This window comes from Diadema antillarum, unplaced genomic scaffold (genome assembly GCF_040938485.1).
Source record: "Diadema antillarum isolate AM-2024a unplaced genomic scaffold, OU_Dant_1.0 seq00000035_RagTag, whole genome shotgun sequence".
Lineage (NCBI taxonomy): Eukaryota > Metazoa > Echinodermata > Echinoidea > Diadematoida > Diadematidae > Diadema > Diadema antillarum.
In genome coordinates this window covers 197,563-221,414 of record NW_027271149.1, presented here as the reverse complement: position 1 = coordinate 221,414, position 23,852 = coordinate 197,563, and the positions used below count along the sequence as shown (strand labels likewise).

Genomic DNA, 23,852 nt, shown 5'->3' with positions numbered 1-23,852 from the left:
ACTGGAGTTGATGGCCGCCTTTCTCATGGCATGAAACTTTCACAAATTACCACTGGCATTCAATGCATTGTGTAGACAATAACTTCCGAGTGCATTTAACATGAGCGAATCTTACCTCCTTACAAAATTCGCAGAAGTTTCAAGCACACAGAACTGTCTGGTTTTAGTATAACAACTTCCTCTGTTCATACAGCGCCACACTGTAATCATCCTACTGATGAAAAAAATAACCAAATAACAAAAATCTCAAATCAATTTTTATGTGGGGAACACTTGTGGAATAAATAGGGCCAGACAAAATATATATATATCAAAAAGGTGAGAAATCAAAGTGAAATCTAAAGAATATATCTATTGAATTAACATTAAGTAAGTAAAAACTATCTAATCAATGAGAACAAAAATATTCTTTTACTACAGATAAAGAATTTGAAATAGAAAATGATTCATAGAATCAGAGAACTCTGGTTATCTTCTATACATTAATCCATGGAAGCAGGCGATGGTGAAAACAATGGTGGGATTCCTACTTGCGAGCAATGTCATAATTTTCCACAAACCAGTCGACCGTTTCTTTCAATGCTGGAAAAGAAAAAAACAGAAAAGGAAAGAAAAGAACATAGTGAAATGTATGTTGATTTAGGCATGGCAGCTGGACTTAAGATAACAACATTAGGTTAAAGGAGCACAGGAGCATAAAAAAGACAAAGGATGGATATCCACAACAGTATATTTCTTTGGATAACATCAGTAAGATCAATTGGACCCCGTTTACAGTGCGAGACTCAGCCGCGGCTCGGCAGCGGCTGTGCCCAGCCCCGCTTCAGTGTGAACGCGCAAAAGGCCAAATGCGGGGCCAAAATTGGCCTCACATTTGGCCTCGCTCTCGAGGTGGTCTCGGCCGTGGCCGAGCCGCGGCTGAGCCCGGCCTTTTCTCAGTGTAAACGTAAACTGGGCCAAATGCGCGGCCAATTTTAGTCTGGCTTCCAAACCCTCTGCCTGTACTATTTCGCTGTGCAGGATATTAACCCCCTCAACGTCGAAAACTAGTATAGTTTAAGGTGGTTTTGTCCTGCAAAGGATTTTTTCCTTCGGTAAAGGCCTTTGCCCGAACGGCGACTGAAGTCGCCAAGGAATTCATTTGGCAAAGGGTCTGAAAACCAGACAATACCAAATTGCGTTTATTTACAAGCAGAGCGCCACTACGACAAAATATTGAAAGGTTTGAATCAAAAGCGCGGCCGAGCCCGGCAGTGTAAACGGACAAAATTGCGGGGCCCGGCCTCGCAATTGAGGCTGGGCTCGGCCACGGCTCGGCCGCGGCTCGGCCCAGCCCCGCACTGTAAACGGGGTCTAAGTATCAGAAGTCTACTCATAGAATCAACCGATATTTTGGCCCGAATCCACAAAGGTGGTACAATCGAAACCATGGTTTAAACCATGGTTTCAATTGCACCACTTTTGTGAATTCAGGCCATTATGTGCTAAAAAGTCTATATTTCAGAAGAAAAGGGGGCAGGGGGAGAAAGAAAAAAAACATATTTCGATTGAATCTGTTCCTCACAAATGCAGTGTCTTAAAATTTGAGTCTCTTTTGCAAAACCTGAAAATTACATTCCTTTCATAAGCTGGTATCTTGTACAGGTAGGTAAGTTAGACCTTCGCTCAGAATAATAAAACAACAATTTCTTTAGGATGGAGGGGGAATGGATAGCTATAGATACCCAGTGAATATATTCAGACCTTGTTAAATTCCACCGTAATTCTTGGTACAAACTGGAGCATATACTCAAGTGCCATGGGGTTAATTACTGTATAAAAAGTGTTATTTTCGTGAGGGTTTGACTTTCACGAATTTTGCAAATCACTGTTGGACTGCACATGTAACAACACGCGAAAATATCTCGAACTGACAGGCATTAGTGCATTTATGATAGCCTTGGTGTCAAAATTGTGAAAACATCATCTCGCGTGATCTCTGCATTTGCAAAAATATTTGTACGTGAAAATAACAGCATATACAGTATCAATTTCTTTTGTAAAAACTCTTCAGGTGCGTAACCACAATATTTCACACACGATGCCTGGAGACACTATTCTTATACCATGCAAAATTTTGTGATGTTTGCAAAAGGGGTACAACCATTTTAAAGTATGAGTCACAAAAACTTCTGAGAGCAAAATAGACTTTTATCTGGTATTAATAACACTGTCTACATTCTCTACTGATGGTTCATGTTAACTGTGCTCATGCACAAACTCAAGAGTTTTCAGATGCACAGAGATTCCTTTCCTTTTATTCCTTTTTTAAAACGTTTTGGGAGAATATCTATCAATTGAGATGATGCATACACACATACACACACAAATAAATTGATCGCACAAATTCTTACGTAGAATATACATAACTGATAAGTGAATGACCCAACTGACATATGCTAACATAATGTTCTGCGGTCATGACGACTGGCCATAATCCACAGATAGTATGTAACTATGGCATCAGGTTTGGTTATGTGTGTGTTTTTTGTTTTTGTTTTTTTAACCCATGGTCTAAACGAGGATGGATTTGCATTGCTCACCTTCATCTATAGGAGTAAACTTGAAGTCTGGTAGGTATTTCCGCAGCTTGGCATTACTGGCTGTCTTCTTGAATTGGCCATCTGACTTGGATGTGTCATACTGGGAGTGGTGATCGGTTGTAGTTAAGGCAAGCAAACCACTGGACAGGTGCTTGTTACCATTGAAACTGCTTCACCTGATACCACTACAGTATTATCTTTAAAATTAGTTTGCAGACTGTCTACGTTATTTGCTCTTGATATCCAACTGCAGTTAGTTCTACTTGCCCTTGACACTGAACTGCAGTTCAGGGCAAATAATACTTGCTAAATAACATTTAATCCCATTTATAAGACACATTATTTCAGTGAAAGTACGTACAGAATGAGATTACTTTTGAGAATAATTGTTGACACACATAAATTTGACCTACTCTTTTTTTTTTTCATGAATAACACTGTGCATCACATTCTGGTCAATGGCATTCAACAGTCTCTTTCTGAACACTGAATCACCAAGACAAGTACTGCTTTCTCTGAACCCTATAAAAACTGAGAAAAAACAACAACAAGCAAACAATGATATTTACTTAATTGCTTACACAGCAAGCTCAATTTAGTCTATGCATTATAATTGGCATCTGCTGGAGTGTGACTCCTCATTCATGTACTGAAACCCTTTACCTTCCCGTGCACCCAGCCCTGACTTGCAAAGCTTTTCATCGGCAGAAATGTAGATCAGACAAACCAACTTGGGTGTGGCACTGTGGAACACTGACATGAAGAGACCATTGTGGTCTACTGGAAGTCAATTAAAGTACATGATCCCAATTCTCCCTATTGCATATAGCTCTCTGAATCTGAATGCTTGTGGCTCTCTAATTTTTTTACCTTTAGTTCTTGGGATACAAACTTCCAGTTATGAACACGCGATGTGTAAATGTACGCTTTTACGCACATTGAACGCCGAAGTACTAGTATTCACAGATCGTATCAAATTCTGTCTTAGAATCTCTTGACTAATGGTTATTTTCTAATCTGTAACTCTACAATTGATGAATGGGATTCTTTTGCAAAGTGGCCATATGCCAGGCCGATGATGCAAAACAACAAAATTACGGAAAATGTCCTAGATGAAGGACGTGACATGGGTGAATAGTGGGGTAAACCGCAAAACCGGAAGTTTACATCCCAAGAGCGATCGATCAGATATCGGTATCACGAGGTGATATCGTTGACATTGGCTATATGCAATAGGGAGAATTGACAGTACCTATTGGATATCTGAGTGTGCAGGTGGACATGGAGAATGATAGATTTGGTATACAAAGCTCACAGCTCACAAGAAGTTTAATCCTTAGCTGTAACTGCATTCACATGTAGTTAAATACCAACAAACTTCCTATTATTGTCAGCAGGACAGTCCACTCAGGCGAAACAATGTCTTCATTCAACAGAAAGGGCCACAGTGACCTACAATGTAGAAAGGATCGGGGGGATTAGGTAATCTTCATCCATTGACACTTCATGTCCATTCATCTGTGCCAATTGGTAAGGAGAGCATTACAGTTAATGCGCCCACTCGGTAAATAAAGCACAATAAGTGTGCAAGCACAGCTATAATCATGAATCCTCCTAACAAATTGTGTACAGCTCTATCATTGATCTCTACTGGATTAGATTGTTATCTTAGATATGCATATAATGTGGTGGACATAAACGCTGACAAGTGGCAGACAGGTGCTAATCATGGTTTCTTAATGTACCCCAGTTGGCGGTCAATGAAGATTTATTCAATCGAACCACCCATTTCTCCCCCTTGCTACCAGGTCTTTATTGATATAAGTTGGGAGTTTTATGTTAAGGATACGACCACCTCTCCCTTGAAGTCGAAAGCCTTGATGACATGTTCTGCGCACTCCTTGATGGACACCTCATCTTCCTCGCCTACCGACAGGATGATGGGATCCACCTCTTTGTAGTCTCGCAGCACCCACACAAAGAGGCGTGCCAGGTCATAGGAGTAGATAAACTGACGTAGAGGCTTGCCCGTGCCCCAGATAACGAGTGGCGTCCCATCACCTGAAATGAAAAGCGTAAAGCAGATGTCACTGCTTCAAATTTTATCAGAACTTCAAAATGCGACACTGTCAACAAGTATCAATGGGCTGCAATACTATCTGACTTTAGTATCTCCCATTGTTGCATTCAGTGATATAGGACTAATATCATGAGCTGCAAAAACTATATGATACTCAGCATACCAAAACATGTAGGTAAGGGCGTAAATCTAATACACCCTGACCTGGAAAGTGATGAAAAGTTTGATTCACCCAGGAATGGAGATAATCACTAAATTCCCAATCTTGCCCACTGGACTGGTTCAGATTGCTCTTGAGAGTAGAGTTAGGACTCATCCAAATTCTTCCCTCGCTCCACTAACTGCCAGGCCATCAACAATGCCAGGTGGAAACATGGTGTTTAATACTAATCCCAAGTAATCTTGGGCTGGGGTAAGTGGGAAATATTGTTATAAAGTAAAATCAGTCCATTTTATTTCAAAGAAGGAGATTGCATCCATCCATGACAAAACTGTCCCTGGTTTGAAAGAGATTTGTCAAGGAGCCTGATTACAGGTAATCCCTCAACCTCACTAAAGGAGGAAAAGGAAGACACAATCCCTCGTGCATGGATAATCCAGTCACCTGGAAACTCATTGTAGTCTTAACAATAGAAGCTTTGAAACTGCCTTTCCACTTGACATTGCTGATAGCCCACAAGCTAATAGAGCCCAAAAAGTGCTTCAACCCTAAATGGATGGGGGGGGGGGGGGGGGGGGGGGGGGACTCCACCCTCCCCTTTGATGTTTCGTGCAATAATTCTGCAATGCAAAAAGGCCTTGTCATGAGGCTTCTTGACCCTGTTTGTTAAAGTCTCACCCAACTTTTGAGACCAAATTTGCAATGTCCATGTGTACTATTACAAAGCCACGCCCACTTTTGTAACTGCATGTCACCCCAAAACGGGCACAATTTTTTTTGATTTTGTGTACATTTCCTATGGAAAACAGTGCTCTGTCATGAAATTCATAAAGACCTGACTATGTATCATTTTGATTGATTAGTTTCATGCTAATTATGGTAGAAAAGTGATCAATGATAATTTCCAATAAAAACCAAAGAAAAAACAATGGCCAAAAAAAGGAAATACATTAGAAATTCTGAAAATGATAAAATACATACAATTTGATATGACTTTTGGAAGTTTTTTATGTAGAATTGTTGAATATCTTAAAACAGAGATACAAACAAAGAAGCACACTTTCAATGCCCCAAATTAAGTTAAGATAAGAATTTGGGCTTAATTCACATAATCAATTAATTAGAATTAGAAACTGATAATTTCAAAAAATCTTAGGACAGAATCTTGCAGATTACAACATGGGTGTCACATGTCGTGTGCCAAATTTCGTCGCAATCGCACGACACTGGTAATTTAAACATAAAAGTGTCGTACATATTCTCATGAGCAAGGGAAAAGACGTTGTCAAGGTCTCGCATCAGTCAATATGGTGAAAAGGAAGTACGTAGACAGTGCTTTGATAGGAAAAGTTGGGAGTAATCAAATGATGTTCCATCAGGGTGCTACATCATAAGCACTTGCCTGATTGCCTGGGGCAAGTGAAAATCAAATTTGAGCAAGTGTTTTTGAACAATGAGAACAACTGCTTGCCCAAATTGGGCAAGCAAACAATCTTGAAGCCTCCTTTTTTCCCTTTATCCCCCTCCCCCCAATGAACCCAAAGAAGTCAACCACACAGGAGCCCAAAGGCAATGACTGTTTAGTGATGCAACGCACTTTATTTTTCAATTCAGCAACTTCCAAACACTTACATGAAGAAGCTCCAATGCAATGCAATGCAATGCAATGCAATGCAACGACAACACTTGATCAAACTGAGTTTGTTACTCGAATGTGTTCAAGCTTGTGAATCAATGTGTGCTGTTTATTCAAAAGACTGTGTTCTATAAGCCCTTGACTTACACACGATCTTATACAGTGTGTCTCTAAAAAAAGTAAACCCAACTTCAACAGCAAATTTTCAGAAAACTATAAAATATTTGCACATTATTTTTTCATGGTCAGATAGTCCAATAAGTCCTCTATCCAATGATACCACGTAGGTTATGTAATTCTCATGCATGACCGAGCATGATTCAACTTAGTGAATGGGTGTGAAATCATCACTGTGGCAAGTTATTTCTTGCTATTGTCATGCATTCAGGCCATATTTGAAGTTAAATTTTTGTCACATGTTAGGCCTATGATTACATAACAACTTCAGCAAAGGTTGTTCCTGACACAGGCACACTTCACATGCTTTCCAAACATGGTACAGTTGACAATTGAGCAGAGAGTATTCCTGGTAACTCGATACCAGGAAACAAGAAGTTTCGTGGAAGTTCAAGAGGCTTTTCGGGTGCAGTTCCCCCGACAGGCAGCCTCCAACAAAAAGAGCCATCTGGTACAATGTGAGAAAGTATGCTGATCACAGAACTTGCCACAGTGATGATTTCACACCCATTCACTAAGTTGAATCATGCTCAGTCATGCATGAGAGTTACATAACCTACGTGGTATCATTGGACAGAGGACTTACTGGACTATGTAACCATGAAAAAATAATGTGTAAATATTTTATAATTTTCTGAAATTTGCCGTTGAAGTTGGGTTTACTTTTTTTAGAGACACACTGTATATTATTTCCTTGTATCTCTTACTTTCTTTTCAGGCTGGTAAAATTAATGTTTGGGCAAGTGTTTTGCAGCAAATTTGAAAACCTGCTTGCCCGACTGGACAAGTGGTGAAATAAAGTTGTGTAGCATCCTGCCATATTGACAAAGTTGAAAGAGGTTCACCTCTGTCCAATTGATTTTTATGGTGCTTACTTCACCAATTGGCACAGATGTTTGGAAAGTTTCTGTCAATGAACAGAGATGACCTATTAAACTCCTATGGTACTCCCATGGCCTTTCTTTTGGACTTCAGGCAAACTGCCACACCTGAGTGGGCTTGCTAAATTTACAACACAGTCAATACTGAATGCTGTTGCTTGGCAAGTTAAGGTAAATACCTGGGCATACAAAAGATTACAAGTTATGAGCCGAATGTTTGACAAAAAGGGTTGCTATGCATTAAATTCTATTCAGAGTTCTTCTGTGCACGAGGTATAGTACACACATAAAATTAATATATCCCACAATACTACAACAGCAAATAACCAGCAAATCAATTCTGCATAGACACTAAACAATGCAAAACCACAGGTCTTGAAGATGGCAAATAAAAAACACCCAGTTTATCAATTCTGTGTAGCCACAAAACCAGGCCTCGAATTAACCGACGGCCACCGACGGCCATGGCCGTCAGTGCCCCTCTCGTTGGCCGCAATGCCTTTTTTTCCTTGATCAAAGTTACGGCCAAAAAGAAATGTGCCCTTTTTCTTGAGGCCGTGGTGCCCTTTTAGAATGAAAGTTATTATTTATGACGTATAATATGCCCTTTCTCAAAGTCTACACTTTAATAAGCTTGAACAACTTTCCTGATCTCAAATATCATACCTTCAGTTCACTCGTGTCCCAATATATCTGATTCAAACTCAAAGTATCTTTCCGAGATACGAGACGACGTGTACATACATGTACGCCTGACCGGCTTTTACCGTCCCGACTGCCTCCGCAGCGCAGCGGCCATGGAGTTACTAGCATAGGCAGCACATATTCAGATAGAGTAGTAAAGAGTGAACACCAAGTTCACCCAGAAAAAAGAAAAATCCCACGATGCCAAGGTGCCAGACTACTGGGGAATGGGGAGGGGTGGAGAGAGAGAGAGACCAATCAACAGAAGAAACCGTGCGTACTGGCGCATTCTTGGAGGTCATGAACTGTTTGGGGTCTTGGAGATGAACAGGGAAAAAAATGTTTAATTATCAAAGATAGCTAAAGTCGAAGCCCCAGGGCGAAGACCCAGGATTACAAACGTAATGATTCTTTATTTCTGATCACTCTCCTGCGATTTTGAGGTGTTAGTAGAGTGTCAAATTTTTCGTGAAAACACAAATTTGACTACCAGTGACAATGAAAGAATTGTATTTTTTTGTGCAGATTTTTTTTTTTTTGTCTTTATCCTGACTAATATTCAAGTTCATATGAAATTTCTGACGACTTTACTGCTGCGTCAACAGCCTAAAATAAATTACTGGAAGATTTTTAATGCATTTGAAATGTCAAATTTTGAGGATGCAAATATGTGGATAATCATCGGATGTGGATGATCACCATCCACATTGATTTGTACCCTCTAAATTTGCCATTTCAAATGAATATAGTAGGCAATGTGTCAGAAAATTCTGAAGCTTTGTGAGTATGAAATTTTTGGCAACCTTCCATTTGAACTTCAGGCATGATAAGCTCCTAAGATTCAGCAAAAATAACTCAACATATCAGAGATAAACTTCCTTCGAATTGAGAACGAGCACGCAGATTTGCTGGGCGTGAGACCACAAGAAGCTTCAGCTTTGCTTTGAGATTGTAACTCGGGAAGTTCTCACAAAATCCTGGATCACCCCTCCCTGCCAACTCCAACACGTTGCTCCCCAATGTGCATGATGTGAATGCACCAACTCCAACACGTTGCTCCCCAACGTGCATGATGTGAATGCATGGCGTCTCGATGTCACCGTCTATAGATACCCGAGGCTGCTTTGTTTTTGTCTTGGAACATTTATTCATTTCGTGTCATGACATGAGTGTAGTAATCTTTTTGCATGGCGATGTACAAACTCGTGATACTCAACTCGTCTTTTTGATGTTTTTCTCTGAGGCCAAAAGGAAGACAAAATAGTATCATGACGTTTGCAGTTGTTCAAAAGGTCTGCTTTTGATAGCTCACAGACTAATCACCCATGCTCCCAGGCCCTCCATCGAGAAATTCACACGCGCACGCAAATTCCTTTGCCATGTGGTTTTGCCAGCCAGCTGTTGGAATGTGCTTTGAAGTTACATGGCAGCCTGGCCTGGCTGGCCTAAATGGGTGTCGAGTTTCAATCAATACTTACTGTTGTTTTATTCCTGTTTTAAAAAATGTCGTTTCACCTGATAGAAACACGGAAATCGGGAATGTGTTACAGCTGTAGGGAAGAGGTTTTTGTTGTGTGTTGCACTTTGTGTGTGCGTGTGTGTGTGTGTGTGTTTGTTTGTTTTTCTTGTTTTTTTTTCTTCTTTCTTTTTTCATATAGGATCGAGGCCAGGGTGGGGAAAGATCAGAGTGAAATGAGTACTAATGAAAGGAGTCAGGTGGAGGGGAAGTGGAATAACCAATTAGAAGCATTTTAACCCTACCATTATATCAAAAAGAAGAAACATTTTAACCCTACCATTATATCAAAAAGAAGAAAAAGATCTTGGTCTCAGTAACAGGCTCTGTGATTAATTAGATTATTTCTCCAGGTGCAGGCGGAGTCTTGGGCCCTACGCTACGCAGGTGGTTTATGTAGGCTACTGATGGGGGGGATAAGGAGTGCTGAAGAGTGCCGCGGTACTAGTCCTCCTAAAATATGAAGACCTGATACTAGTAATTGGCCTTAAATAGCCTATTTCTTTCTTTTTATCAACTCTTTATCAACTTCACTTTCTTTCTTTTTTTTCCATCAAAACCTTGACATGCAAATGATTTTTTTTTTTGCTTTATCTATATTTCCTGATTTTTTTTTGCATTATTTATATTTCCTGATTTTTTTGGGGGGCAAATGAAATTCCTGTTCAGGCAAATGTTTTGTAATAATTTGCAAATCCGGGCAAGTGATTAAAAAAAAGTTATGTAGCAATCTTTAAATCATAACAATAAAGCATATGTCTGCAGTGTAAGCTTCTAATTTTTGTTGTATTATGCAATAATACACGCCCTTCGATTGCAACATGAAAAACTGACAAAGCATCCGGGCCACTTAAAATTGCATTTGGCCACTCAAAATCATGGTAAAGTGGCCCGGCTGGCCACCTAAAAAAAAGTTAAGGGCAAGCCCTGGTATGCGTTGAGAACGTACATCGCATTGCGTATGGCCTACTGCCTAACGTCGTCTGCTGCGGAGAGATCTTATGCGTGCGTGCGCTGCTGGAGTGTAGCAGCACGGTCGATAGCATACAGCTCTATGGGGCATTCACATCATGTATAAACACCCAACATGCCCTTTCCAATGTGGCCTTGGTGCTCCTCTGACTGACCTAAGTGCCCTTTAATGGCTGGCCTCTTGGAAAAAGTGCCCTTTTCTAAATGGCCTTGCCCCTCCAAAATCCTATTTCGAGGCCTGCAAAACAATGCCAAACCACAGGCCTTGAAGATGGCAATAAAAATTAAATTCTTCTTTGTTTCAGTGAGCTTACGCTTGGCGACGTAGACTTTATGCATAAGTCCCGGGATCACATGGCCATGTTCCAGGTTAAAGTTGTCCCACTGCCCGAATACATTGGTGGGAATGACAGCGGTAAATCGGCAGCCATGCTGGTTGTGGTAGGCTCTGAAAGAAGACAGACAAATGAAAAAAAATTTTACAATGAAGCAGACTTCATCAATAAAATACCCACCACTTTTTCCAGTGTACATATGTAGTGTATAAGCTCATTCAGCTTTCATTTGATCTGACTGATAGGGCATGATCGCTCTGTGTAATACTTTCCTAAGAATGCGTGCTGTTTGAGTCTTCCTGATTATCTACTATTAAAAATGAACTGAATATTTTCATAGAAAAACAAATTCGATCACCTGGGACATATCTAATAAACATCAACGATGACATCAATAATGTTCCGCTCCATGACAACTCATAAAAATGAAATAATAATATAATAACAGAAACAAACAAAAACAGTCACAACATACACTGTACAAATAACTGAAATTGAACAGTTTGGATAGATAAGGATGAATGCACATATGACAAACTTCATTGCACACTTGGCATTCAACACTTGCATTTGAATATATGTTCAGTGTACATGGAAAATGTACTGTGTATACAGTGTATTATGATCATTATCAACATGATTCATGGATCATGATTTTGGTCTCTGTGGCACTCCTTCGAACGTCCTACTTGTTCTGGACATCGATCATCCGCTTCGAGTAGGAGTAGCCAAAGTTGGAGTTGTGCGGGGGTCCGTTGTGAATCATGGTCTCGTCGATGGGGTACGTCGTCTTGTCTGGGAAGATGCATGTGGAGAGGCAGGAAACAACTTTCTTGACGCCGTTCTTGTAGGCACTGTGCAGAACATTGTCATTGATCTTGATGTTCACTCTCTGTATGCAAAAGTGCAGGGAATACAAATGATTACGTCTGCTACAATACCATTAAGGTGTGAGGCTACTAGTGTGCAGATATTGTTCATAATTAAAGGCCAACTTTGGACCAGATGAAAGTTAGTCTGAAGAGAAAGAGTCAAATTTGGTAAGCACAACAGTGAAAATCTGGTACAAATTACATGTAGATAAAATTATGGAAGTTATATTATTGTAAAATTTCAATAATATTTACACGTCAATTCTCGAATGGTCAATACGAACATATGGGTGAGATAATGATGTCATCCTCTCACAATTGCCATCATAGCTCATACATGAAATCTTCAAATTTCCAGTCTTTTGTTCAAACACAATTATGCTTTGGTCTTGAATCCCAATACCTATTTAACTCATTGATCATTATTCTGAAGTTATTCAGCAACATTATGCTTTTCACTTTTATAGGAGAAAAATTAAATGTTGTTGAGTTTTTGAAACAATGTACTGTTCATGATCAATATAAAATTGTGTGATGACATCATCAGCTCATTCACTTGCATCAACTGTTTGAGAGAACTGTTTAGCAAAAATGAGCCAAATCCAGCATGTCAAAACTTCCCTTTGATATTTCTACCAGATTTTGATTAAAGTTTTATTGATGTCCTCAACAAATTTTATTCTATCTTTTCAGACTGACTTTAACTGGTTGGAGACTGCAGTTTAACACCCAAAGAAAAGGACATTTCAGCACTGAAAAATGTGGATATTGCAGCAAGTGACAAATGTTCACGATGCTCTTCTGCTTTTTATTTAGTATTTAGTATGCCTTTGGACAGTAGCAAAAATACATACTGGTATATGTGCACACTGTATACTCTTTAGTATGCAGTTTATGGTGTTTTGTCATGAAAGATTTAGCATAACTGGTCAAACATTCCTCTTATTGGAAATCCCAATAGTTATTTGAGGATTTTCAGATTGTGGGGTATCAAATGCAGTTCTTGATTTGGTGACTGGTACATTGTGTGCACTGTGCCTTCAAAGGGCATTGTTCCAACAAACAGTCTTTACTTCTAACTCTACACACTCCTCTGATATTTGCAGCTTTCTTACTCAATGGCACTGCTATATTTACTCTTTCCAATGTGTTATATACTGTGCAAAGTTTACATGTATTGCTAACTAAACAGCAAATCAAGATTCTTGAAGACTTGCGAAGAGCATACATATATTATATAAAAACAAACAAATCAAGTCTTGGCATCACATTTGCTAAGAATAATTTCAGTGCCAGCTTTGTGATTTTCTTTTTGGCTTTGACAACAACTTTTGGCTTTATAACAATCAACGGTTTTCTCACATATTTTAGGAGGGACATTTGAGGAATCTAAATACAGAACACTTGTTTGATTCATCTTTGTTCAAGCTCTACACCTCTTTATGGGTTTTATCCACATGCATGCACCAGTACCAGTCTACGAAGACTGGGCTGTCTTACTTGTCAAAAGCATTTCTTTCCGTTCCACTTCTTACAATGACGTCGCTTAAAGTTGAAGGGCAATATATCCACACAACACAATGTGTCAGACTACCTGTATAACTACCTGAATAAGAGTGAATTATGCAAAATCTCAAGTCTTCTCATTCCCAATTACAAGCCCATAACATGGGCCCCATTCCTCTCGCATTGTTTATGTTGTAGGCAACTTTCCAGCACTAGGGCAGATTAATTTATGTGGACTGCTAAACTGAGGACAAAACAGTCTGACAGTGCGCTCTCACTGATACACAATACAAAATGATTCCTTTGAATTCAACATTGTACAATTTTCCATGAAGTCTTTATTTCAATTGTAAATAAGATAAGTGTGCCTTGCCTATTTGAGGATGAAGTCTCAAAATTTTTTTCTGCAAAATTTGTTCCAAAGTTAGACTGTTTACCTGCTCACTTTTGTGTCCATGCTTGTCTTTCAACTATTTGTACTCTATACATGGTATAGTGTATGTGTTTGTTTTACTTCCTGCTTGTGTAACAGATTTGCTTTGCAATCCTAATTGCAATTTCCAAAATGAACACTGCATACGCCATGTTTTGAAATGTAGTCTATGGGAGGGGGCAGTCCTTTTTTACTATGACATGATTTTAAAGACAGAAAAATCATGCATCACCTATTATTCCTTGACTACATTGTATCCAAACTTCACAATCCTAATCAAAACACGGGCATTTGATGACCACAAATTATAGGACTTACCCAGAAGTCCAGGTTCTGCTTGAGATTGTAGAAGAGACCGCCCACCATTGCAGCAAGATGGATCACATGCGTGGGCTTGTGTTTGGCAAAGAGGGCAGCAGTTTCCTCTTCTGACCTGGTCAGATATTACAGTAAAAACAGTGAGAAACCAAGGTGAGATAATTACAGAAAAATATATATCTCAACAACTTGAGAGAAAGCTCTGTCTGATGTGAAGTTTTAAACTGTGTAAAAGTTTGTAGATCACTGGAAAAGAAAAATACAAGAAGAGCTAGTTTCATTTTTAAAAATGCAAAACAAGTTAGAATAGAAGCTGATGTAAGGTGATGCTCGATAAGACTGCCTCTGCGCTATATCTCACTGTCTAACGGCAAATGTTCACACTGCAATCTGCATAATCTATCAGGAACTGGTTAGAAAATAATCCTTCTGGTAAGGAAATGAAATCCCTGCAATTATTTTCAAAGATTTACTTAGTTTTACACATTAATACACAGACAATGGAAGTGTTTCAGCCAGATTTGTCCTGATAACGCAGTTCATGGCTCCGATTAAGCGGTGGAAATAACACGTGAAAAATTTGTTACATCAAGTTTTGTTGCACTTAAGGGGATGGCTAGTGACTGATCAGTGGGAATCAGTGGGAATGCTGGGGGATGATTGTTCCAATTCTTGTGGGATTGATTTAAGAGTACATTATATTATACTAGTGTTGTGTGAAAATCATTTGCTTCAGAACGATCTCATATTCAAGTAATGTGCAGCTTAATGTCCCGTCACTGTACAGGCATGCTAACCTGGAAACATTGAATTGCACATTACTTGAATATGAGACCATTCTGAAGCAAATAATTTTCACACAACAACAGATATATAATGTACTCTTAAATGAGTCCCACAAGGATTGGAACAATCATCCCCAGGGATTCCCACTGATCAGTTACTAGCCATCCCCTTTAAGCTTGTTCCCGATGCGGGTTCCCGCTAAAGCGGTTCCCGATTAACGGATGAGCACTGTATCCACCTATGGTATAGTACTCTAGCAGAGAACAATACTTTTTCATAATATTTCAAGTTTGGCACTTTCCAGTGAACTTGTGTGTTACTTTAAAAACTATATATATTCTGTAATTTGCTTGTTACTTAAAAAATACATACTTTGTCTTCAGTGTCTGTATATTAACATAGATCTCTCAATTTTGATCACTCATATTTCCTCTAGAGAGCTCTGTAAAAGTAAGTTTGTGAGGTGTACAAGTGTGTGTGTAGTGTCAGCACAATCCCATTGGTCTACCGTAACACTCGATTATCAGCCAACAATGCACTGGCTACTATGGAAACCTGGATGGGTGGGGGGAAGGGGTGGGGGCCTGGGGTGGAAATCACCATGCAGCTTGAAATTCCAAGCTCTCCTAAAGCTGCACATGTGGGGCTTTTACTCAAATCTTTCTGAAAGTCTTTGAGCTGCATGCAAGCTGCCACAGAGGCAACATTGCTGTCCCATGGCCAGACAAAAAGTAGGCCACAATGGCTCAATAAACCTGTGTTTTCTAGATGTTGACCACACTGCAACAGCACTTTCCCTGTACTTACAGAGCATCCTATGCCTCTCAAACAATGTCCTTTGAAAGCAGTCCTATGGATAAGATGCTTGACAAACCTTATTGACTGTATGACGTATTTGCTCTAGATTTAAAATGGGTCTTCCATAGAAGGTAAAGTCAGCTTCTGCACCACTTCAACCTGGGTTTAGTTTCACACAAATTTCTAGACAATGGTTGTTTGCTGAAAGACTTGCTCAAATGCCACCCTTGTTTTCCGTATGTGGACAACAGATTTGCGCAAATGCACACCATCCTTTTGCAACAAAATTCGGTGGCCATCTCTAAAGGACATGGGCTATTAGACAAACATCACAGACTTTATGCACACTGGGGTTCAAAAAACGAACAAGATCTAGCACATGCAGCAGGAGTATCTACAGCCCTTAACAAATGGGTGACAATCTGTTCAGAAATCTCACTCTTATCTTTCTCAACAGGAGTCCAGGAAATTTGCTTACTGCAGTCACACTGGCTTGTACTTATAAACATCTCTTCTGAAATTTGTTCTTCCACATAATTAAAGAGGGCCAGTGATGAGAGGACCAAATTGTATTATAAATGTATCAAGTATTAGCCTCATCCAAACCCCCTTTAAAAAAAGAACCGAAAAAGAGGAAAAAAGGATCCTCATAGAAATGAAAAGAGGTAATATGTAAAATTCAAATTCACACATTTATGAGCTGGTTGGTATGAAATAAGAGATCTATGTTTTTCTCCCAACATCCATGTCTTGGGACTATCACTTGTAGTAATGTGACAATCTTTTTTGTTGGCACTTTTTACATGTACCCGCGATTGGAATCGATAAAGGTATTGCTCGCATCTATCGGCCATGCGGGTAGCTAGCAAGTTCTAGTGGGACACATCGCACAATTATCAATACATCATTATCGCCCGTTATCGTCTTACATATAAATGTTACTCTCGTTCATTTGAATGCCGCTGTGCTGCGGACCGTGGTTCTACAGTACAACCACCTGTGTTGTAAACATTCAGAAGGATTATAAAATAAAAATCCGTGTGGATGATGGAGTACATTTTTATCAATCTAAAGTTTGTAAATCGATGTGGGATATAAAGCAAATAATCATCTCCTATTTCTCTGGCAATGGATACAATCTAACATCACTTCGGTGATCCGTGAGGTGTCTACGGTCTATCAGCCCTTGCCTTCAGCTCAGCCTGATAGACACCTCACGGATCACCTAGGTGGTGTTAGATTGTAACCATTGCCCTCGCAGTTGATGATTTATATATCAATCCCTTTGTACAGAGAGGATGCCTCAATGAAGAAAACGTTGGTGCATGACAAAGCTGAATTGAACAAAGAACACAAGGGTGAACAATATTTACCTCAAGCACAACTTTATACAATTGTAAGTTTCCACTTGATGATAAATCACAGAAAAAGCCAACAAATATGAATACATATCCCAGGCTTCACTTCATTCTTATCGTATCTAATCATGAGTGAAGTGTATCATAGAATAATATGATATGGAATCTTCAACTCATGACCTCTAAGCAATGACTTCTGAGCTATCGAAAAACAAATTATCTACAGCAAACAACAAAACAAAATGGCAAAACTATGTGAAATATTTGGAAATATGGGAAAGCATGCAGCAATAACTAAAACTTCCAACAATACTTTAAGAGACTGACTTTGTTGTATTAGATGCATAAAGATGATGAGATTACCTGAAAGCTTGGTCAATAATATGATACACTAGAATATGAGTGTAGACCCCACCTTCGGAGCAAGCTCCAAAGGCCATAAAATGGGAGTTGATATCCCTCAGACATGGGAATAAGAGGCATTGTACAATGTACCTCATGGCAGTCTGTTGTATGTATACAAGGTCTTATCATGGGAACTATGAATTTAGGTGCGATGAGAGCAGTACATTCATACCAGCTCAAAATGCCGTACCGGTATAGATTATTTTGTGAATCAGCTTATGATGCAGCATTATGTAAGATAGGAATTGAAAAAAAAAACTTAATACTTGCTAAATTATTGGTCAAGAACAGTGTGCTGATTTTTACTGGCTGCACATTGCCACACTGATGATAGCCACTCTAATTATCATCTATATAGGACGTTGATAGCGGCGTATTAAAATTGTGTATTGTCATCCTCTTAATTTTTACCGTTAACATGACACTTGATTGACAGCATATTGAAACAAAAGCATCTACGCCAATGTATCAATTCTCCATAGGCTACTGTTGTTTTTACTGGCTGTTCAATAATACACCATATTTTGTCTCATCAGTTGCATGAGCTCTTGCCAAGCACACAAATGCTTGCTACAGTGTACTAGCGTGTGAAATTTTGATACAATTCACCAGCGCACAAACATCTTACTAGTTGCTTGCTTCATACGCAGTTTTAGGGGCTTTCCCTTTCCCGCGCGGGGATGAGACTGCTGAGTAACTTCAAAGACGAGTAGAAGTAGGCCTACGGTATTTTTGTGCATGTACACATAAAATCTAAGGAATACTCCTTTCTACATAGTAATAACAGTGGTGGTGGCCTTTTCTTGACAATTTAGTGATCTCCATTCTGCTGACAAGGTCTTCAATTCAGCAGGGTAGCTAATTTTCCAGAAAAGATTTGTGCCGTCCTGCAGCATTCAGCCAATAAACTGCTTGTTCCTTCAGATAGAATGAGGGAAGAAAACTAAGCAGGGAGGAAAATTTTGGCTGGTAAGACCATAGGAATTTAAGAGCTGCACCTTCCAACCTTGGAGAGTGATTAGGCCCATTGTTAACTTGAATAGTGTACGGGTAGTGACAGATCTGTCATAAAATGTGAACTGCAGAGGGAGAGGATGATATACAAATGACGCACAGGTCTGAGTGCGTCAGTCGGAATTGTGTGCATAAGGTAACTATGGAATGCTTAACCCACGAGGCGAAGCCGAGTGGGTGTAGGCTAAACTCCATAGTTACCGCATGCACACTATATTCCGACTGACGCACGAAAAGACATGTGCGTCATCTGATTTATAGAATGGGTAATTTTCTTGTCAAAAACCCATTTTTCTATCGTGTTACCCGATGACAAAATTACTGGATGCATTTCCTTTTGGCTTGCCGTAAACGAGCATGCATCAGTTTTTACTGGACGCACGGCCAGCCATGCATCAGTATTTACTGGACGCATGGCCAACCTGAGTGCGCGAACGCTTGCTTAGTGCGCAAACCTTTGTTACAAGTACGCGTACTCTTGCTACAAGTGCGCGATAACATGTTTACCACTGTGACTCAGCGTACGTAGCGTGCGGCCAGTAAAAATCAACACATAGCTCTCGACCAATCAGATCGCAGGATTCTCGCTACCCATTCTATAATACAGTTTTATCATTAATTTGTGTGTATACAATGTATGCATTCAAACTGCTGTGTGCAACAGGCAATTCCTCAAGTAAGGTAATAGATGGGACTAGGCATTCCTTGGATTCCAAATGCAGTCTTTATTAATAAATTTGGTCCAGAAGGGTGCTATAGGAATTGAAATATGGGGTTTTCTGTCTGTCTTTCTTCCCCATGTTTTGTTTTGACAATTTTTAACATCGTTAGCAGAAATTTCTCAGTACATGGCCAAGGGGTGTGAAATGAGGTGTAAATAAGCTGATTACCGGTAGATTGAGGGGGGGGGGGCAAAAAAACAAAACAAACAAAACCCCTCTTAAGAGCAGTCAAATGTCACTGAAATCTGGATAGAAATGGTGTCTTGCAGCTGAACTCCCGCTAGTAGCTCTGGTTCGGTTGAAGCAATGGGTAGAAGATGGTAGTCAAAATACAATACTCTCCGCATAATCGGGTAGGCTCGGGCAGAGCGTTTCTTACCAGATTAAGCGGAGTACCCGATTAACAGAAGAACATGCGTCTCATTCACAATGGACACAAACAATGTGTAAATGTGCATTGTACACTGCACCAAACACCTACACCGTATGCTCAACACGCGTGCTTACATTGCACATTATACATACCTTACACTTGCTCAGTCACGAGTAATAATTTACACTCTTTTTATGGACAAATATGTCTTCAGAAAACTTTGTCGTTTGACTATAGACTCCTCGCTAACACGCAGGGGTTTCCCGAAATGAACACGTCTCTTTGCGTGCACTAGTAACATAGAATGTTGGGTTACTTTTTGAGAATTGACTGGGGAAAAGCAAAATTATGGAGCTGGTGCATGGCCTGATTTTTGTTGCAGACTTTTCGTATTGTCAATGTTGTTGCGGAGCAAGGGAGGAGCGCAAGTGTGTTCGACTCCTGTCTGTCTATGCAATTGTGAGTGCCAGCTACATGTGTAATGTTCGTTTACGGGTGGCAAGTCGGTACGTGTACATGTGTTTTCATGTCTAATCACTCCCCAAATGATTGGTTTTCTGTGTAAATTAAGTAGAGAAGGCGATTAGCCGTGGAAAATTTGACATGCATGATTTCTTAAAGTTTTATATGCGATAAAATGTGGGTAGAAATTAGATTAGAAGAATATTATTTACCCGCTTATGCGGAGAGGCAACCCGAATATCAGGTAATTTTAATGTGCATTGGAAATGACTCTGACATTACTACCCAATTAAACAGAGTACCCGTTTAAGCGATACCCGATTACGCGGAGAGTACTGTATAAGGTACTGTAACACATAGTTCCGGTAATGGTTTGAGAACCTGTCTTGCACCCAATTTGTGTCTGATGACACTGACGATGAGAAGTTTTGGAGTATATTGAGATAAAAAAGCATAGAATAATAAAAGTTGGTATACTGGTAGCAATTTTTATTCCATGGAGGGATCCAGGCTAACTTGGAATAGGGAACAACTCAGCATTATTTCAGACAATTTCAACACAGTTCCTGATCGCCATATTCAACTTTGCACACTGGCACCGGTCTGACTGTCCCCGACCAGTAAAAATCACTGTTGGACCAGTAACTTTTTCAGGAATGGACCAATTAAAAGATGGAAAAACTGGGTACCTACTGGTCCGTCAGACAGGTCGGACCAGTAGAAAAAATGGGTTAGTGTGCAGCCCTGCCAATATATGATAGCAGAATTTTCTTGATCCACTCTTCAAAAACATGTAATAATAAAACATTTACCTAAGGTCAGCATCCTTTGATGATACAAAGATCCACTCCTCATCTGGCATTTTCTGCTCGTTTGCCACTCTCTCAATCGCTTTTCCTACCAGTCCTGAGCCTCCTGTGACGAGGATGACCTTCTCTGCACGAGCTTTCTTTTCTTCAGACATGGTGCTTTCTGAACAGAGCGAGAAACATACTGTTAAAAAAATTTAGGGTATCAAATCACAGCTAAAAATGTGTAAAACTGTCAATCTGACACCTACAGTTTGTGCGCTATATAGTCACATATAGATCAACATCAAACGTGCTGATCTGCCCTTTCTGCAAATGACAAGGCAATTTTGCCTTGGCAGTTGAACTATAGTCTCTACACTTCTAGTGGACTTGCACTAAAGTAGCTTAAGCGTAACTAAAAAACTTAACACATGTGGTTTTACGAGCATCAAGTAACCTATGAAGAATGAGGCTTACACTTATGCAGGACTTTGCTCAACTACAATAGGAGCTTTGTGAAACAGGATTAAAAGTTACGTGTGCTACTGAAGTTACGCCTGATTGACTGAAGTCTACAAGTAAAACTGGTTTCCATTCGCCCGCAAAAAATGTCAGTACCGGTATTTGCTTTTAAAATGGACACATGCTCATGTAAATTTACACAGAAAAATCTATATGTATGAAGGAGTTTTTGGCTTTCATGGCCCTCCTCCATAGATGGGATTCTGTGAAGCCAGATGCAGTCTCCGCAGAATTAAACATATCCCCAACAAGATACAAACCGATCTTTTGGTCAAATGAAACGTGCGAAATGGCACTGCAATATCACAGTTCAGTTTGGAATTTGACTAAAATGTGAAATATTATATTAGCCAAGGAGATATGGCAACAGTATTGCAATCTAAAAATGTATCCGATCATGGTTCATACCAGCGTTTTGTAAATTGACTATTGATAATTTATAAAATGGGTTCAAGAATGTAGCCTATTGGAAGCGCTGAAATGAGTCATGTGTGCGTGCATTAATTTCTCACTAACATGTACGGCCTGACGTCACGATGTTTACACTAGCAGTGTGCACTCAATCAGTTGTTACAAGTGCGTCGCGCGTTACAAGTGCATCGCTCGCTACTATACGCGCTGTCAATCCTGTAAACAACTTCTAGTTCGCGCTGCCGGCCGGCCTTTCTTGTGTGCATAACATGTGTGGCGTACGTATGTGCGGGATTTCCGAGTGCGACGTGCGTAAATGTTTAGGACAAACATCTTCGGACATCTCGACTCTTGAGCGAGTGCTACATGTAGCTGACTGGTATTGACCCACAAAGGTACGTGAAAAATGCTGTTCATAAAGTTTTTGACCCATTTTATAAAACAAATGATGCACAGGATTATTTCGCGGCATTAGTGGAGATGCAGCTCACTCAAACTAACGCACTCTATCCTGTGCATCATTTGTATACTAAAGAGCTATCCTGTTGTCAATAATTCTTGAACTACATCGGTACGTATTCAAATTGAGGCATCTTTTAGTATTCAAGTAGAAATATTGCTGCGATACTACCCTGTATTGGCTGTACAACGTTACAATTCTACAACTACAAGATCCCAAATCCTACAGTGCGAAATACGAATGCTTTCGCATTTGCGCTGGTCGCAGTTACCATACTATCCAAATAGCACTGATTAGCAGCAAAAGTTACTTTAGACATGCCAATGCAATGCTTCAACTGGTTATTCAATCAATGCAAACCTTAATCCTTAATATCAACACGAATCATGGAAAGCAATACTGGCAATTACATAACTGGCATAGTTCTGCCAATGTCAATTTGAATGAGCTGTCAATCTACAGGGTGTAGATACAGAGTCAAAAACAATAAAGGAGGACATATCCCCGATAACCCTTCTGGGCATTGGTGTCGTAGCAAGTAACGCAAACGGCTCACTGCACACGTGTCGTTTATTTATGATGATCTTCATGAAACATAGTGGGAACTACTAGTAAAAGTAGTAGTACACCACACAAGTAGAACCGTCTATAACTAAATTTGAATCCGATGCCATTGTGTCAATAGCAATGTCGATATTCTTAGCTTAACATTACCACAGCTGAAAAAGCTGAATTTTAGATGCAGTCAGTGCTGTCAGCAGTGGTAGATCTAACGTTAACAGTTAACGTTAGAAAATCTAGCCAAGCTTGATAACAGTCCATAATTTACATACACATACGGAGGAGCGAAGCGGAGCTAAGGCTGACCGGCTGCCAGCCAGCAGCTCGGCCTCGCGTAACCCCGTCGCGGGGCGCTGTAACACAGTAACAGCGTATTTGTCCGTATGGGGTCGCTGCTGCGGTTAGGCCTCGCGCAGAGAGTGGTGTGAGGTGCTCGTTGTGGCTAGTTATGGAACCCATTTGCATGATTTACAGTCAACAGAGAGGCAGTGGAGGTAATATCATTAAGTTTTTGGCTAACTTACAATTGCTGTTGCTGTCCTGAATCAAGATAACGAATGCAGATTCAACCAGAAGTCTTCCGGACGGGAGAGGCGAGACTGAGTGCTTGGGAAGCTAAGTCTGCGGCTTCAACGATAAATCACATGCACACAAGTTGACAATGTTACGGCACAGTCAGTGACTTGTTGTACACCGTCGCGTCGTCTAGAGAATACAAGCCCGTGCGGTATATAATAGCGGCGATTACAAAGACCATGTGCGACCGTTGATGTGTTGAACCCACAGAACTCTACCCGACCGGCGAGATCTCGTCGACGAAACAGGTACGGCGTCTTTCAAAAGCGAAATGAGAAGCACGGAACCCTTGTCAGCGATACGGTTCATCGAGCTCTCTTTGGGCCTAATTTCATTCAACACAGGATTATGCAATCTTGCTATAGGTGGGCGTTGGTTCTCGACCGGTGAAATGACCACACCCTTTGTACTGACTCTGAAAGGCATTGCCCGACAATCGCGTTTGCGGTTTCTACCTTCAG

The 23,852-nt window shown here is 40.1% G+C and overlaps 1 protein-coding gene across 1 annotated transcript; it reads right to left on the bottom strand.

Moving 5' to 3' along the window:
* Positions 1 to 371: 371 nt before the first annotated feature.
* On the bottom strand, positions 372 to 23,468 carry LOC139725324 (GDP-L-fucose synthase-like). The gene is made up of 8 exons (XM_071636411.1): positions 23,340 to 23,468; positions 20,883 to 21,042; positions 14,153 to 14,267; positions 11,713 to 11,915; positions 11,003 to 11,136; positions 4,432 to 4,643; positions 2,583 to 2,682; positions 372 to 582 (listed from the first exon to the last, which is right to left on the bottom strand). Exons 2-8 carry the CDS (start codon positions 21,032 to 21,034, stop codon positions 527 to 529), a joined length of 972 nt encoding a protein of 323 aa, XP_071492512.1. The 5' UTR covers positions 21,035 to 21,042; positions 23,340 to 23,468; the 3' UTR covers positions 372 to 526.
* Positions 23,469 to 23,852: the final 384 nt, after the last annotated feature.